Here is a 16,860-nt window from a genome sequence, read left to right on the forward strand (position 1 = left end):
TGGAAGGCTAGTCGTATGATACAGTGGAAGCTTTCCCCAGCCAGCACCATTGATGAACATGCTGTTGCGTCAAGCATGATGTCCGAAGACTGAACCCTCGCAGCTCTATCATCGAGTACCAGAGCAGGTCGTTGTACAGGCAAGGGCCGACAATGTCATCAAAACTCATCGGGGACGTACACCGGGGCGGTACCCAAAAATCCCTCACAAGGTCCTATAAGAATAGGTTTGTGTCTGTAATTAGGTCGATCAGAAATCGATGCATATCACCCCTGCATGGTACTACTCACTACAACTCGGTTATAGCTCAGGATCAGGGATGGGCTCAAGATTGGGTTTGGCAGGATCCGTGCGAGGATGCGGCTCGCACTCTCAGAAAAATCAAGGATCGAAGGTTGTTGTTTACCAGCAGCAAGGGTACGGGCCGCTCGCCGTGCTGAACGTTTTCCAAGGGTACAATCACGACCGCGAAGGGGCAGGCGAGAGGTTCTCCCGGTGGGCCGACCTGTTGGTCAAGAGAGAGGGGGCATATTCAGGAGGGAGGCGTGAGCTCCTTCAAGGCATGCGGACTGACTGTTTGATGATATAACGGCATAAATCATTGAGGATAAAGATAAGTTGGATAGCCCTGATCGTTACTTGACAGGTACTGCAGATAGTAAACCGGGGTGGACCGTCAATGGGGGAAATCTTTCCCGTGACGTTTTCTACCGTGTGCTGGTAAGCTTTCATGAGAGATCTTTGCAGCTGATTAGGCCCTACCGTTCATTTCCTCGAATATGACTTCAAGTTGAATGTCAAGGCGGAGACAAAGTGCCCATCGAAGACGGTCAGCTGTCACCCGTGGGTTGGTGGGGACATTAATATCTTTGCATGCTGCATGTTCCGCAGCGAACGAGCGTCTCAGCGCTATAATGAAGAGACCCTACCCGTCACCCCTGACTGCCCCTTGCTCCCTTTATTTCGTGTCACGTTCCCTCCTCTCGGTCTCTCGCCTTCTTCGCAGCTGCATCCACTCTTCCCCTCCCTCGGGTGCTTCTCTACACCCTCTTATATGATTTAGGGAGCAGGTGGCACCTACATCAAACCGAAACAGCGGTCTCCACTCGCACTCCTCATCGGACATTGGTAAGGACGGCACTCGTATTGGCGACCACAGGAAACCCTGCACAACTCTCTTTTCAACTGCGTACCCCAATCAAACTCTGCTTGAGTCTGTCTTGGGCGTTATATACGACGTCTCGGGTCGCATAGACGCACAATAGTGCGCTGTTCTCTCGCACTTTCGGTTTCAAGTCGAAGGCCGAATGTCTTCTCACTTCTCTCCGGACCCCTCTCCTCCTGAATCTACGATCGAGATGGTGCGAGGAGGTCGTGTCTCAGGCAAGATGACTACCACGCTCAGAACAATCGTGCACCATGTCAAGAAACACGCTGGCGTTGGCATTATCATTGCGGTCGGCTACTTTGACCCGTTCGTCTTCACCAATCTTCCTCTTCACGCTCTGCGTCAAGACTCACGGCGGTTTCGATTCCAGGGGCAATTGGAGCGTTGACTTGCAGGCCGGATCCACGTTCGGTTATAGGCCTATGCTGTTCGTCATTCTGCTTGCAGGTATTATGGCAATCATCCTCCAGGTCAGTCCTTTTCTAAGTGAAATGACTGAGCGAGACGCTCATTTGAAACAGATTCTTGCGGCACGACTGGGTTCTGTTACTGGACTAGGTCAGTCTCGTCTCCCCGTCGCCTCCCTCCATATCACGGTCACGTCGGTTGACCATCCCAACTTACTGCAGATCTTGCTACACATTGTCGGATATGGCTGTACAAGCATCCGAAGCACCCTAAGCTTATCCGTCGCTGCGTCCTTTATCCCCTTTACGTACTCTCGGAAATCGCCATCATTAGCACAGACCTCGCAGAACTGCTAGGCTCGGCTATCGGGCTGTGTCTTCTGTTTCCTAAGCTTCCAATATGGGCTGGAGTGCTCATCACTGGTGTTGATGTGCTCATCTTCCTGATCGTTGGCGATCCTACTAGGAACAGGGGTCGACCCGTACGGTTCTTCGAGATTGTCATGGTCGTTCTCGTGAGTTCTACCGAACACTTCTCGTCGTAACTAAGCGCTCACTGGCAGCTACGGAGCAGGTGGCCATCGTTTTTATCTGCTTCGTGATACTGGTCGTCAAAGTGAGCCCGAACTGGCCGGAGGCGTTTTATGGGTTTGTTCCCTCGGACAAGTTGTTTCAGAGCACTCCGAATGCTCTCTATATTGGTGATTGGACGTCCTCGTTCGTTTTGTCGTTCGTTTTGAACTGACATAATCAAATCGCGTTAAACCTAAGCTATCGGCATCATTGGCTCTACGGTCATGCCTCACACCCTATTCCTGGGGTCGTATCTCTCGACCCAAGACAGAGTGGAGGTAGTGCCAATACCCTTAGAGTTACCCGATCTAGACAAGCTGTCCTCTTCAAGGGCCAACTCGCGCTTTCGGCGATGGTGGCAGCTCTTCGAAGCCCAATTTAGGGCTGAGGAGACATCGGAGGAGCGTAAAGCTGAGCTTCGGATCAGGCATGGACATAGAGAGAACAACCCCCTATCGTTCATCAAGGCGCACATGAAACATGGCCTAGTTGATATAGTCATGAGCTTGCTTGCTGTTGCTGTCCCGATCAATGCTGCGTAAGCGCCATGATCTCCTTCTCGTTTTCTGAATGTTGACGCGACGTGCGACAGTATCGTGATTGTGGCCGCAACAGTATTCTACGATCCCAATACCCTATCTGACGGGAGCCTTTTCAAGATGCACACTCTTTTGGGGGATACTCTCGGAAAAGGTGTGCCTTAAGATCACGAAAACATTATCGCGTGTAAGCGACGCTGACACACGCTGATCTTTAGGGGCGGCTTTCATGTTTGCGTTAGCGCTTGTGTGCTCGGGGCAAACTGCGAGCATAACTGCAACGTTCGCGGGACAGCTTGTTTCGGAGGGTTTCATCCAATGGCGGATATCTGTAAGTCCTGGCGCCGGATTTCGTGCATCAAAGCAGTCGACACTTACACTTAAGTGTCGTAGCCTTTCTTGCGTCGCCTCATCACCCGCCTACTGAGCCTTATCCCATCTATGATCGTCGCCATCTCATCGGGCAGGTCGGGCATCAACAGGCTCCTCATCGCGTCCCAGGTGGTGCTTTCCGTGGTACTCCCGTTCGTCGCGTTCCCGCTAATTTACCTTACGGCATCGCGGAACGTCATGTACGCTAAGCGGGGCTCGGAACATCCGGATCCGAGCCGAGGCAGTAGGCGCGAGGATCCCGAGATTGGATCTGACAGGGACCCACAAGAGAAGGCGGATGCAGCTGTCAAGGAAGGACATGTCACTGTCGGTTCGGTCGCTTCTTCGGCTGCGGGTAGTCCGACGCTCGAGATGCCGCAATCCGGTCCGTTGGCGATCAGTGGGCGCATCCGAGGCGTCCCTGAGCCAGGAACGCCAATTAAAGTTCGATCGGAGGAAAAGATAGACTTTAGCAATTCGTACATGATGACAGGCTTCGCGTTCTTGGTGTGGGCGGTCGTCGTGGTTGCGAACGTGTACGTCATCGTGATGCTTGGTATGGGCGATACAGGTCAATAGCTCTGGCGAGTAATAGTGCAGCGTACTTCGGACTGCATACTCGCGTATTTACAACCTCATATCGTCGCCTCTTGCATTTCGAAAATTAGAGTCTCTCATCGAACAATCACACAGTGTAAGGAATGCCACGACTGCCACGACCACCTCCCCGATGCGATGCGATTGATATAAGTAGGTATGTATAGTAATACACATGGTGAGCAAGTAAAAATACACATTAAATAGTATACAGTACCGTATAACCGTCTATCCGCAAATAAGTATAAGTAATGCAATAATATGCAATCGTACAATAACCAATGAAAACACAATGAGCCTCCGCGTTATGGTGGTAGACTCGGAGGCACTGGGACCATTACCTCTCTGGGGTATATTGATGGGCGAGAATTACAACCAGCGTCGTCGCCAACACATGAGCGACATTTATACGTGTTGAGTAGCTTGTCAGCCCGGAGAAACAGCTGACGTAGTGCAGCTTCAAATCGATGAAGTTCGACCTCGAACGGCGGAAAAGCAGGGGAATCTGGTGAGTATTGTGTCTGCCGGCTTGGGCTGAGAACGATACTCTTTTTAGAAAGCGCGTCCGTCTACGTAAAAAAGTCAACAAAAGGAGAACAACGATGAGAACGAGCTGACCGACCAGATAATCGACGGCCCATCCTAGGTAAGATGCCAAGTTGTCCATGTTGCCAATGATAACCTCCAGCCCTTCCTTGAAGTCGTTCTGGTCGGCCGACTGCGAGACACCGAAAGGAAATCTATTCTTGATCTTATCGCTGAGCTTCTTGAGTAAATGTCCCTTGTTGCTCGATGACGCTGGGCTAGCAGCGATTATCTCTTGCTGGTGCTTGAGTGCACGAAGCGCCGGCAGCGTTATATTGGCGGACTCAAGTGCTGCTGAGTAGTCGAGAAAAAGACTTGATACCGTGAGCGACAGAGTGTTTGCGACGCGTGCTTCGGCGCTGGTGGTCCACTTGAAATACGAGTGAGGAGTGTTGTAATGCAGCATAGTGTGCATTTCATCCAGCGCGTGAGTAAACTGGTAACGAAGTTTCAGTTTGGATGAAAACTAACATCTGGGGCAGACTGACTGTGCGTCCGATAAAACCATGAGCAGAAAACGTGTGCAGGAGCATAACATCCGCACTATCGGTTAAAGCGAAGGAACCTTCCACGCTCTCGTCGTCTTCACGCGCCCACCAACGGGTGGTTAATGGCGCATATACATTATGACTACATCATTAGCATCGGATGCGCCTAACTGATGGTTTTGACAGACTTACCTGATCCCGTGCGACGTCAAAAAATACTTGAGCGAGCTCGTGCCATAGGCTAGACGAAGAATGTCGTCCGCATGGTAAACTTGATCGGTTAGGAAGCGCACTGCAGCCGCCTCAACGGTACCAGCGGATGTAGGGAAAAATATGTTCTCCACTGGCTGGGTTCTCCACAATTTCGCCTGGATAACTGCGTATTGTTGAGCAATAGGTAGCATGATGGTTATGCCGAAAGTCTGAAGTCAGTGTCAATTACGCTATTGAAGGGAAGGGAATGGAACTCATACCAGTTCAGAAGTCACACTGACGAATTCCAACAGGAAGAACATGACAAGAAACCACCGTATTGCAGCTAGTGTTATGTGGTAAAAGAAATCGCATGTTAAAACAGAATATCGCGATATAGACCCGACAATGCCGGAGAGATGGAACAGAAATGTCTCAAACTCCTGCACACTGCGTGGCCGATGCGAGCCTTTGCTATATGGTGCTGGCGAGACACGTGGGGCGGATAAGCGGGTGGACCGCCTACTGCTAGACGAGCCCTGACATTGTGGGTCCATTGATCCAGAGTGCATTGCGTCAGCTTTCAAGAGCGTTTCAGACGACCGAACGACTGGACGCATAAACTGGAGGGTCCAGACGGGTGCCAGACGGGTGCCAGTGCGTGTGCGGCACAACGACGAACGGCGAAATCGTGTAAAATTCGGGGGAGGGGGGAGCGTCTCGCGCAAGCGCGGGGGTATGTAGGATAAAACAGGAGATGTAACATCCTTTACGGAGTGCACCTTCATCCCTTGGCTTCTGACCGAACTCCCGGTTCCGTCATGACGGATTCAGGTCGGAATCATGACAGAATCAGGACAGAATCAGGACGCAATCAGGACGGGATCAGGATGCAAAAGATCGTGACAAGATGGAGATGTAAATGCTTTCGGCCAAGATGCACTTCATTCGTCGCCCACACACGCCTCTACGCGTACATCTATCCCTGACGTAAGTGACAGTTTCTGTCACATGGGAGCGCCGCTGAGATGCAATTCCCGCGTGTTGAAGCCGGCTACTCATCATTCTCTATGGCGATTGGCCAAAAGTAGCCGGAATGAAAAGGATGTAAAGGTTAATTAGGCGAACAAAAAGGACATAATTTGTGGGCGCTTGGAACCGATTTAACGGATACGGAGGCAAATTAACGTTCGACTCAGGTTTTCGCCGATCCACTTGGCAGGCACTTTCATTTCTCCACGCTTATTCTTGATCTTCTCGATGATCGCTGACGCAAAACATGGTGATCGCGTTCCTGCCTGTCAATCCAAAATGGCGTCGTGCACCTTCTTTTGGCAAGGCGCAAGCGACGTCATGTCGATCACCTTCGATCACACAACAAGTGTTGCGCATCTTCGGTCCGTGAAAACAGAGTTGCCAACGTAATATGAATCGCCCACCCGCGCCCACAATATCTTGACTAGGCGTCAGCGCCCTGCACCCACCTCCTCGCCTCCACGGGAACCGGTCCGGACTCCTTGCCCGCCCTTCCGCCACCCCCTTGTTGTCCCTTCTTCGTCCCTCCCCCGAAGCCCCTGTCCCGCGCGTGCGCTATGCATCCCGTAGGTTTCGTCCCACGCTATACGATTTGAGTTCAAAGCTCAGCGCAGACGCATTCCAGACCGTCGCGAACGGGAGCATTCAAGGAGATCATATGTTTGCCCCGACTCTTTAAGCCTGTTTCACCCATTTCGGTGCAGGACAGTGAGCAGTATGGTTTGAGGACAGGTAGGACCGTCGGATGTACGTCATGATATGTTCTCTCTTCAATTTTTCTCGGAGTGAGCCCCATAACATGGATACTACTAGCAATAGGTCTATTTCGGCCGTCATCTTGAGGAACGAGAGAAATCATTTGTATTCTAACATTCACTGCGAGAATTATCAATCAGGACCGTGATTCATACAAAGGCAAATACCTCGGGCGCGTTTCCGAGGATAATCGAATCGATGAAGAGATTGCCGATGCGGAACGTGGGAAAGTTATTGGTGCCGTGAGAAGTGGCTATGCCTCTTCTGCTGCCGCCGGCAACTTGGCTTCCTCTTCTGGACAAGCTTCAACTTCAACCACCGTCGGATTCGCAAAATTTTCTTCTTCTCCCCCTCCACCACTTTCCACCACTCGAACAGCCATTCCTCGATGTCCTCTCCCCTCCTTTTAACATTTCGCTATATGGTCTAACGTACGTCTGCTTTTTTACGCCGACTGCTACTTCCCCCTTGATCTATGCCCCAAGATTTCTAGGCATTGCGTGCGGGAAAGGGAGACGCAGCGGAGGCACCCTCGTCGTCGAGGACGCAACATTCGCTTGTGAAGGCGAACCATAGCTGAAGGAGCTTAAGCCTCCTGCTGGGGCTGGGAGGAGGAGAGCCTACACCTGGTGGAGAGTTTTGCGAAGGCGTAAGATGGTGCTTGCTCGAGGAGTTCGCCGAATGAAGCTGGGAGGATAATGTTGTAAGGGGAAAGGGAGGGATAAGGAGAGTAATGAAGCGAAGGAGGAAGAGGAATCAATGAGTAGAGGGCCTTGAGGGAGAAGGAAAGGGCGAAGGGAGAAGTGAAAAGGGAACGAAAGGAGAAGTAAAGGGCAACGGAAGACGGAAATGGCGAAGAGAGAAGGAAAGGAACAAGGGAGAGGGGTAAGGAAAGGCCGATTGGAGCGAGAGAGAGAGGGAAAAGATGATGGGAGGGAGCGAGGGAAAGAGCGGAGTTAGGGAGAGCAAAGGGAGAAGAGGGATAAAGGGATAGGGAGAGCGAAAGGGTGGTGGGAGAAGACAAAGGTGGGGACGAAAGAGAGGGTGACGATGAGGAAGGAAAAGAGGTTGACGATAAAGAGGGAAGATGGAGAAAGAACAATAGGACGAAGGGAGGGAAGTATTGAGGGAACAAAACGGTAAAGGGAGAAGCACAGGGTAGGAAGGAGAGGCAGCGAGTGGGTGGACGAAGAAGATGGAAAGGGCTCGGGAGGTACGCTGGTGGACATGAATTGGGGTGAGACGGGATGATGGTCAGTGGGTTAGGATGGGGATGTGGCTGAGAGAGGTGGGGTCCAGGCATGAACAAGGAGGAGGCTGATCCATCGTCGGCGCCAGGCATCGCTATCAACGGCACCCCCTTCGCTTCCGAAGCCATAAGAGCCTGCGCGCACTCGCATCTCGTGGCGGAGCTACCCATCCAGGCTCTCGATGTTGTGCCCATCCGTGCACGACTCGTACATGAACGCGCCGAACGTAGGCGGAGCTCGGGCATTCCGTTGGACACTCCTGCTCGGAGCACTCAACTTACTCGAGCTCAGCAGTGTGTCGTTCAGCCCTCTCTGCCTCGTCACTCATCGTCCACGAGTTCGCCTCGTAGACGCTGTTCGTGCGTTCACGTGCTGAGACACTCGTCGCAAGGGCACGACTAATGATTTGCAGGGTGATAACGTATGCTGGTGTGTTTTGTGTTCTCTGTACAGTTCAGAGACAATAAGCAAGTGCTAAGAATCTCCGATGTAGATTCACTGCCAGGTCCCTGTCATGGATCGCGACTGAGGCAAATGGTCGGCACGAGTAAGAAGAAAGCACGTAGTCGCATTCTGGCTAAACGCCATTTATAATACAGCTTTTACTCCATATCTATCATGGTGAGTTCACTGGCATTACAAACCACGGGAAAACATTCGCGCGTGGCTAATGAACATGCGTAGTCTACATCGAGCATAACTCTTCACTCATCCAAACTGGAGATCGCGTCCATCAGCGGAGTATGCGTTCGACAGTATTGGGCGAGAGGCTCGAAACCAATTTGAAGATGGGTGGGCCTACGCTTTTCAGGCAAAACCCTGCCTACCCACCCCGAGTTCCGGATTACATGTACAGTAAGGGGCCTGAGCCGCCGTTGCTGCTAAAAAAACGCGAGCTCGTTGCAGGAAATCCACGTTTTCGCCTCAGCCTCGAATTGAGCCGTTGTACATACTGCATCTTGCTTCATTGATCTTTTAGGCCCGCTGCATGTCGCCATCGCTCTAAACTCTCATGCATCATGAAGACCATAGGGACACGTCAAATGAGTGACCGTAGCGTAATCCAATTGGTGATATGTTCGTAGACCTCAATCTTAGTACGTGAACCTCCTTTGTCCAAGTTACGTTTACCGCATAGCTAACAGCAGTGCCACCTTAAGCCTACCTGTCAAACCTACGTGGACATCAATAATACGCCGAAACAACCATACTCATGGGACGCGGCTGGCCAGGCCTCTAGAGTATATGGGCGAGGCAAGCGAAGATCTGGAGGTAAGCTACTCTGCTTTGACGATTGACCCGGTGAACACACGAACTCAACTACGAAATTATTACGTTGACTCGCCTCTGCCGTTGTCACGAAACAGCCTTCATATTATCATCATTGTCGACCAACATAGCTTCGGTTCCTCGACTGCCCCGCCGGGCGTTCAAGGCTCCAGCCACTTTGCAAACCTCACCGCCTGTATCAATACCATCCTTGACCATGTTGAAGCACAAATTGTCATTTGCATGGGGTACGTACGCTATCGTCACCTTGATGGAATGGCGCTGATGTCTTCTGCAGGCACGATTGGCGCCCGGTATTATATTACGAGGCCGTTCGTAGGCGTCCAGACTTCTTCGCCGGCATCGTAGGCGTGACTGTCCCCGTATGTTGTTTGACTTCACCAGCATGTCAGCGTCTAAACAGTATGTTAGCGCAGCAAGCAGCTTTGTACCAATTCCGATCTCGCCCAGCTCTCCCGCAACCCCCGCAATCGGTACTGCTTCGGACACGCGCCTCGGAAATCGCCGAGGGCTAATGCGAGAAGTCTGCAGTTCAGGAGGTTGATGCGGACATTTCTCGCCTGCGTTGCTCTGTCTCTCGCTCTGCAATGTAATCGCCGTCGGATGGCTTATTGAAAAGTACGAGTGTCTTCCTGGAGGCTTACAAGGGCATAGACGCAAGGTCCCCCAAGCTTTCTTGCTTGCGACAGCCAGTAGAAGATCCGGTTCTATTGACGAAGATTCCTCGCGTTTTCAGGCCTACAGGCGAGGACCACCTGGTTGAAGAGTATTCCCGCTGGGGCATCGGTAGTAGTACGTAATGTCTCACCAAGCTCAGGTAGTCGACACTCATTAACATACGTTCTAAACGCTAGATTCGACGTTTTACGCTGCATCAGCGCGCCACTCTGACTTGTTGAATCGACCATGACAGTTCCTGACCTTCACGTCTTTCATTGCCAGAACCACTGTGCCACCCGGCTACCTGGTTTCGAAGCAGAGGGCCATACGATCCCACGGCCCGAACTCGCCTTATATCCGGCTGTGGGATGTTCCTCGTTCTGCTTCGGATCACGCTCAGGTTCCATGAATATTTCCTGGCTCTTATCGCGATTTGGGAGAGCACTAACGTATCCTCGGATTACCTCAGCATCTCCCGAAGCTAACAGTGAAGGTATGTACTCATCGTTCATAATCTAAGCTATCACTGATGAGTGAATCATTTGCTTGTACGCGCAAGTAGGCAATGCCTGGGTCACATTGGCTGGCATGGAGTGACCAGGAGTAACCTGGGGAGTTCGGCGTGTTCCGACGAGTGGCTGAACGCGAATTGTTTTGCTTCCGAGGTCAGGCACGACGAGCTTCCAAGGCTCTCGCGGTATATGAGAGCGAGATTTTGCTCAGTATTCGACTGTTTGAGGAGTCTAACATGGGTGCTGATGGTTTATTTGAAAAGGCTCTTCCTCGTTTCGTATCAGGTAGGTGTGCCTGGGCCCTGGAGTCTGGGTTCAGACAAAGGGTGTTTTGCCACGTGGCGTAGGCCTGAGCCCGGCCGCTTCAAAAAGAGGAGCACCTGTAGGGCACACACACATGGTCGGAAGGGGCTCACCTTCGGGACAGCTACTCGTAGACCGGGGCTGACATGTCCAAGGTGATCAAAAGCTGACCTTGAAACCGGATCTAGTTCCAACTCTTCGTAAACTACTGGCTTCTAACGCGCACTAGGAGTTTGCGAACGGTAAATCAATATACAAACACTATGAGCGTGAAGGTAGGAACAATAAATCAAGTCTAAACGCCAGATCAACCAACTTCCTCGCGCCGTGCGCGCGTGCTGCTCCCTTCTACTTTCTGCTCTTGACCAATCTCTGGACATCGTCTATTCCTTTTATTCGTGTACCATTGCGTACATCAAATTTATGCTTTCCTAACCTTGCCGGCCGACTTTGGTCCATTGCCTCGCGAACCTCAGGCTCGTCGAAACTGTTGACGACAGTACTACCACCAATACGGAGTGGGTTTGCCACCCAAAGGATTGCTATAGCAGGACCAATCTACGTTCCACGTGGAGCCACTGGCGAATCAGTAAAGCGCCGAGACGCGGTTTAGCGGCTCTGACACAAAACATCAGACCATGTTTCGGCCCTCATACCACACAGTGCGTCGAAGTGCTTGAAGTGCTTGAGCCTACCGGCCATCCTAGCAAGCAAAGCGCACTAATACACCTGTGTGTAAGCCCATGTGGCGATCTTACTACGCCACAACACTCGCCAGCTCCGATCCTGACTTTGATCTTGACCATAGCAATTTTTGCTTGCATAATATTCAGGTCTCCCTCATTCTGCTTCCATTTGATTTCGATCTTCCCAGCTTGGTACTTTGTTCTCCTCGAATTCTGCGATATCTACATTATCTTGCCTTCTTTCTTTCGCCCCTTTCCGTCATGTTCACGATTCATATCTTCGTCTGCTCCGTTGCTCCCTGATCCCAAGTGATGCTAATTTGGGTCGTCTTCGGTCACTTCGTTATTGCGCTGTTGGCGAATGGTGTCTTTGCAATATTCGCCATATTGTACCCCGCATTGTCCTTCTACTATCCAGACCAAAACCTCTGATTAAAATCGTCACGACGCATGTCTGCAACCGTATGATACCACTCTTGTTACAATGTCCCGCCCGCGCTCTACGCCCTCTGTATGGAGCATTCTTGGTGATTTTTCATTGTTGACGATCTCAAAGTTTCTTCCACGGATTTATAATATTTTTGCTGTGATAATTGGGTAATGCCATATGTCACTGGCATGACGTGTCGCATTTGCATGGTAACCCGGGGAATCACTAACGAGGATCCTTTTTATGTCCGATAAGGAGCTCGAGGTGCGTGTCAGGGTGACGAGTTCACAAACACCCAACTCGCGCTACACTTTGATATGCAATGGGAATGCACCATGTGTAGTGCACTATCTCAGATGACTATCTCAGATGAATCACATCGCTCAAAGAACACGAAATATGTGGGTTTTCTCTGTATTTCGACATTTAATCAATGGGTACACACAGTGTTAACGTAACCGAGATTCACCTATCTTGCTCTGAGTAGGCTCACAACGCCCTTCTTCTTTCCTGCAATCACCGATTCACCGTCCCACTCACCGCTGTGTCAGGCTGCCAAGGGGTGAGGTTCTGTACCTTTGGAGAGAGCGAAATTCTGCTCCTCCGCTACTATCAGGGATTCAGCCCCCTCGGCCATGTCACTGAACCTGTTACAAGGATTGGAACCCTTGATGACAAACTTGACTATATTTGCCTTAACATTTAAGCTACTGCTCTGGGGTTATCCTTACCGTCTACAAGATACTCTCACATCGAACGTTACCGTACAAACATTTCACTTAGTTAAGTTGCATCATCTTATGCATCATCTCCCCAGATTCCGGCCTTTACTACGTCAATTTGCATGCTAGTCATTCTTAGAGTGGTTAGTAGGATTTGCAGAAGGAGACGGCAGTTTTACAGTAAACAGTAAGGTTTAGCTATCTCAGTGGGGTAGATGGTTGGTTCAAATTTGTCTCTAAATCTGTCATACTTGATGAGTACTGAGTACTTGCTCGAGTATTGAACTATTTGAGCGTGGTCGTCGAGGACACGGTCAAAGTTCCAGTGGCGCTAGCTCCGGGCTCAGACGCGCGTGTTTAGCAAGCACGACCACCAGTACCCTCAGCTTTCTCTCAGACGGAGTCAGCTTGGTCTTAGCCTAATACTTCCTCCATCAAAGTACGGTGCTCGCGGATTCTATCTTCATAAACTTCTATTGAGCGTGTCTCACAGTACTTCACATTGCTCCAAGCGGAGCGTCACAAGGTATTTCTTATGCAACTGAAATTCCCCCAGAGATCATGTCGACAAATCTACACTTGCTCAGAACGTCTAGAAACACCCTCATCTCCCCTTGGCAAGTGTGCGAATGAGAGCACTCGGAACGTGTCTGCATGAATAAATCAAACGATGACAGGTGGGAGATTACTTAGATGCGTGAGGAGTGGGTGACGTTTACCTCACAGGAATTGACAGAAGGTCGTGTTACCTATCGAATGATGATGTAGACACGCTGCGTCACGGTGGCTTTACGCATTCATGATTGAGCTCAACGTGTTTGTTTTGTGGCCCAAAATTATGATAGGGTTCTTCCCATAGGCTAAAACAAGCGCTTTATCAAGACTCGAGCCTATTTGCGGTCCATCTGCACCTAAAATCGGTCGGCTAACGTTACGGTCAAGTTGAAAATAGTCTGCCCATGATTGAGCCTTGTGCTAACTATATGAGCGGCCGCCAGAAGTTGAAGATATACACTATCTTCTTCGACATCTCTTCGCGCAAGATAGCAATTGCGTCTACACAGTAGCACAATTCGTGCGATATGTGCTTCTTTCCCCGTTATTTCTCTAACGCCGTTGGGTTAATGTGGCGTCGTTCTGTTTAGAACGTCCGCTCTATGCTCCGGGCGGGACCAACACAGGGTGCATGAAGCAATAACTAGATACCAATTATGTCAAAGCTATGTCAATTGTAGTCCAAATGATTAAGGAATAAGTGATGATGGGATATGCCAATTATTCTTCAAATGCAGACGTGATTCATCTGCCAAATCTGAGGGCAGGATATTCCGGATTTACGTGAATGAAAACCCATATAATTATGTGATATGGTTTGTAATAATTTATGAGCATTTTTGCACTACCTCTTCTCAAAAGAGCGGCGACATGTATAATCGATATATTTGATAAATATTTGAATCTAAGAATATTACATTTGCATTATTGGTATGCTTTACCAGTACAGATGCTGTGCAAGTATAATCTGCTTTAATTATATGTAGTCGCCTTTTCAGAAGAGGTAGTGCAAAAATGCTCATAGATTATTCCAAACCATATCACATAATTATATGGGTTTTCATTCACGTAAATTTGGAATATCCTGCCCTCAAATTTGGCAGATGAATCACGTCTGCATTTGAAGAATAATTGGCATATTCCATCATCACTTATTCCTTAATCATTTGGACTACAATTGACATAGCTTTGACATAATTGGTATCTAGTTATTGCTTCATGTGCCCTGTGCAAGCGACCCTGAAATCCGATATTAGTTCTCTGAGCCAATGTCAACATGCCAAGGAGATTTAACCATTCTCGATGTCAGTCAAGTGACACGCACTGGGAAAGCGAACACACGAGGTCGAACATTCCTCTTTCCCTGCGTCTTTTTGACAGTTGAGCCGTCCACCCATGGAGCATCAGTCCCGATTATTGACAAGACGGGTTGTTGCAGTAAGTAGAATAAGCGTGGCATGGTTCAGGGAAGTGACGTCCTAAAGACATGATGCATGATGTATGGGAGCTTTCACACGCTAACATAAGATTGCCCAACAGTTGATAATCTCCACCAGCGTGAGTTTCCTCCGAGTGAGCTGAAGGTTTTCTCGAACTGTTCTTTGGAAGCCATAGCAGGCGATCACAGCTTCCTAACGGACCTCACTTCATCACGTCCGAGGAATATGAATGCCGTCATAATAGAGCACATATGACCTTTCTAGTACAGTGGTATATACATAAATCATGCTACGTATGCGTAAAATGCGGAATAGAAGAGCGATGCAAAATAATCAGTGTTCAGATGTCTAGAAACCTTCCATCAATTCGCCACCAGCTTTCCAGAATCTCCTGCTTCTAGAAAGAGACCTAGGACAATCGGGGCTTTTACAACCGCGTCTTGAACTGGGCGAGGGCGAGCGGCTGGTATGTGGTATTGTACAAGTTATCGATGGGCGTGAAGCCGACGTGCGACGAGAGACCGCTGGCGTCGACCATCGATGGCTCGAGCTCGTCGATCGTGCGAGCACCGATGAGGCGCATGTTCATCTCGAGCTCCTCACGGAAGATTTGGAAGGCCTTCTCGACACCCTCCTGGCCGTACGCCGAGAACGAGTACATGAAGGCACGGCCGACACCGACCGCGGAGGCACCGAGGGCGATGGCCTTGAGGACATCGGACGCACGGCGGATACCGCCGTCGACGAAGACGGAGAAGCGGGGATTGGGCCATGGGCCGCGGGTCTTGAGCGCCTCGACGACCTCGATGAGGTTCTCGATACCGGAGCGGGCGGTATCGAGCTGGCGACCACCGTGGTTAGAGAGGACGATACCGGCAACACCGTAATCGTAGGCCAAGAGGGCATCCTCGGGGGTGGCGACACCCTTGAGAACAATAGGCACTGCACATATGATAAATCAAGACATTCTCGTGAAATAAAGCCTGCAATACTTACTGTTCGTGATGCTCTTGAACCAGGGGATGTCCTTCCACGAGAGGCTGGGGTCGATGAAAGAGGAGATAGCACGGGCAACACCCTCATCCTTCTTGATATCACCCTGACCGTCCTGAACCTTGGCGACACCGCCCTCGTCGACAACCTTCATGCGCATATCCTTCTCACGGCGGCCAAGCTGGGGAGCATCGACGGTGATGAAGAGGCCCTTGACGCCGCGCTTCTCGGCGTGCTGGACGTAGCGCTTGGTGATCTCGCGGTCACGGTTCACGTAAAGCTGGAGGAACTGGACCTGGCCTGGAACGGCAGCGTCGACGATCTCATCGAAAGAGCACGAGGCGAGGGTAGGAATCTGAGTGAAGCATTTAGATGCTAAACTCGGCGCCAAGTGCGAAAAATGCGTACCATCTGGATCACACCGTGCTTGCCGGCAGCGCGAGTCAGGTTGAGTTCACCATCGGGGTGGCCGAGCTTGCCAAGAGCGGTGGCAGACTAGAGTCGTTGCGTATCAATACCGTCGAACACGGGTGAGGATCGGAAGAGCACGTACAATGTAGACGGGGAGCGACGACTTCTGGCCGAGAATGGTGGTTGCCCAGCTCACTGTCGAAACGTCACGGAGAACACGGGGACGGAACCAGATGCGCTGGTATGCAGCACGGTTCTCGCGAATGGTGATTTCATCGTCGGAAGCCGACGAATAGTATGCCCACGCCTTGGCAGGGAGGATGGCCTTGGCGACGGCCTCGAAGTCGTGGAGGTTGACAATCTCATCCAAGCTGGGGCGGGCAGCCAGGAGCTCCTGGCGCCTCTTCTCTTCCGCGGTCACCTCCTTCACGACCTTGATAATGGTTTTGGGGTCAACGGCACCAAGGCTGAATGCATGACTTAGGAATAGACTCCGTTGAGGACGCGTTGCCTACTTACTGCTTGTCCTTAGGGAGGTGAGTCGTGATGGCATCAGGAGGGTGAATGGGGTCGTAAGCCTCACTAAAGAAATCCAGGTCAGAACACTTCCGTGTATGATGTTACGAAACACTTACGTAGCGTCCTGGCCAGCGTACTTGAGGATGATGCGGCTGCCACCGGGGTGCTCAGGGAGGAACTGCGTGACATCGTAGACCTTTCCGTGAACGATAATCCAGCAGCTCTCAGCGCTGGAGTGCTCGGCAACCTGCTGTGAGGAGATCAGGGACATTTTGGTAGAGGCCTTGGAAGAGAATATGGCTCCAAGAGGCAAGTTGTAGGGGGTGGGGAACGGCGAACTGGGAAGAACCACTCGGGGTTTTGAGAGTGTCGGTGCGG

At 50.8% G+C, this 16,860-nt stretch overlaps 4 protein-coding genes across 4 annotated transcripts; 2 read left to right on the forward strand and 2 right to left on the reverse strand.

Moving 5' to 3' along the window:
* Positions 1 to 518: 518 nt before the first annotated feature.
* CONPUDRAFT_137578 (Nramp-domain-containing protein) lies at positions 519 to 3,638 on the forward strand (the record flags this gene model as incomplete). Its single annotated transcript, XM_007771098.1, has 10 exons — positions 519 to 720; positions 791 to 1,474; positions 1,539 to 1,726; positions 1,798 to 2,090; positions 2,150 to 2,276; positions 2,347 to 2,686; positions 2,741 to 2,841; positions 2,906 to 3,018; positions 3,081 to 3,309; positions 3,490 to 3,638. Exons 2-10 carry the CDS (start codon positions 1,308 to 1,310, stop codon positions 3,636 to 3,638), a joined length of 1,707 nt encoding a protein of 568 aa, XP_007769288.1. The 5' UTR covers positions 519 to 720; positions 791 to 1,307.
* Positions 3,639 to 4,208: 570 nt separating this feature from the next.
* Positions 4,209 to 5,244, reverse strand: CONPUDRAFT_154347 (uncharacterized protein; the record flags this gene model as incomplete). Its single annotated transcript, XM_007771099.1, has 5 exons — positions 4,209 to 4,225; positions 4,275 to 4,677; positions 4,730 to 4,871; positions 4,922 to 5,151; positions 5,203 to 5,244. The coding sequence occupies 5 exons, from the start codon at positions 5,242 to 5,244 to the stop codon at positions 4,209 to 4,211; spliced, it is 834 nt and encodes a 277-aa protein (XP_007769289.1).
* A 2,540-nt stretch (positions 5,245 to 7,784) lies between these two features.
* Positions 7,785 to 9,767, forward strand: CONPUDRAFT_165875 (uncharacterized protein; the record flags this gene model as incomplete). The annotated part of the gene is made up of 4 exons (XM_007771100.1): positions 7,785 to 8,255; positions 9,195 to 9,479; positions 9,530 to 9,614; positions 9,669 to 9,767. Exons 1-4 carry the CDS (start codon positions 8,014 to 8,016, stop codon positions 9,765 to 9,767), a joined length of 711 nt encoding a protein of 236 aa, XP_007769290.1. The 5' UTR covers positions 7,785 to 8,013.
* A 5,010-nt stretch (positions 9,768 to 14,777) lies between these two features.
* Positions 14,778 to 16,753, reverse strand: CONPUDRAFT_137580 (glyoxylate dehydrogenase; the record flags this gene model as incomplete). The annotated part of the gene is made up of 6 exons (XM_007771101.1): positions 14,778 to 15,501; positions 15,556 to 15,907; positions 15,961 to 16,047; positions 16,106 to 16,430; positions 16,483 to 16,545; positions 16,599 to 16,753. 6 exons carry the CDS (start codon positions 16,751 to 16,753, stop codon positions 14,987 to 14,989), a joined length of 1,497 nt encoding a protein of 498 aa, XP_007769291.1. The 3' UTR covers positions 14,778 to 14,986.
* Between the last annotated feature and the right edge of the window lie 107 nt (positions 16,754 to 16,860).

Source organism: Coniophora puteana (assembly GCF_000271625.1).
Source record: "Coniophora puteana RWD-64-598 SS2 unplaced genomic scaffold CONPUscaffold_7, whole genome shotgun sequence".
Lineage (NCBI taxonomy): Eukaryota > Fungi > Basidiomycota > Agaricomycetes > Boletales > Coniophoraceae > Coniophora > Coniophora puteana.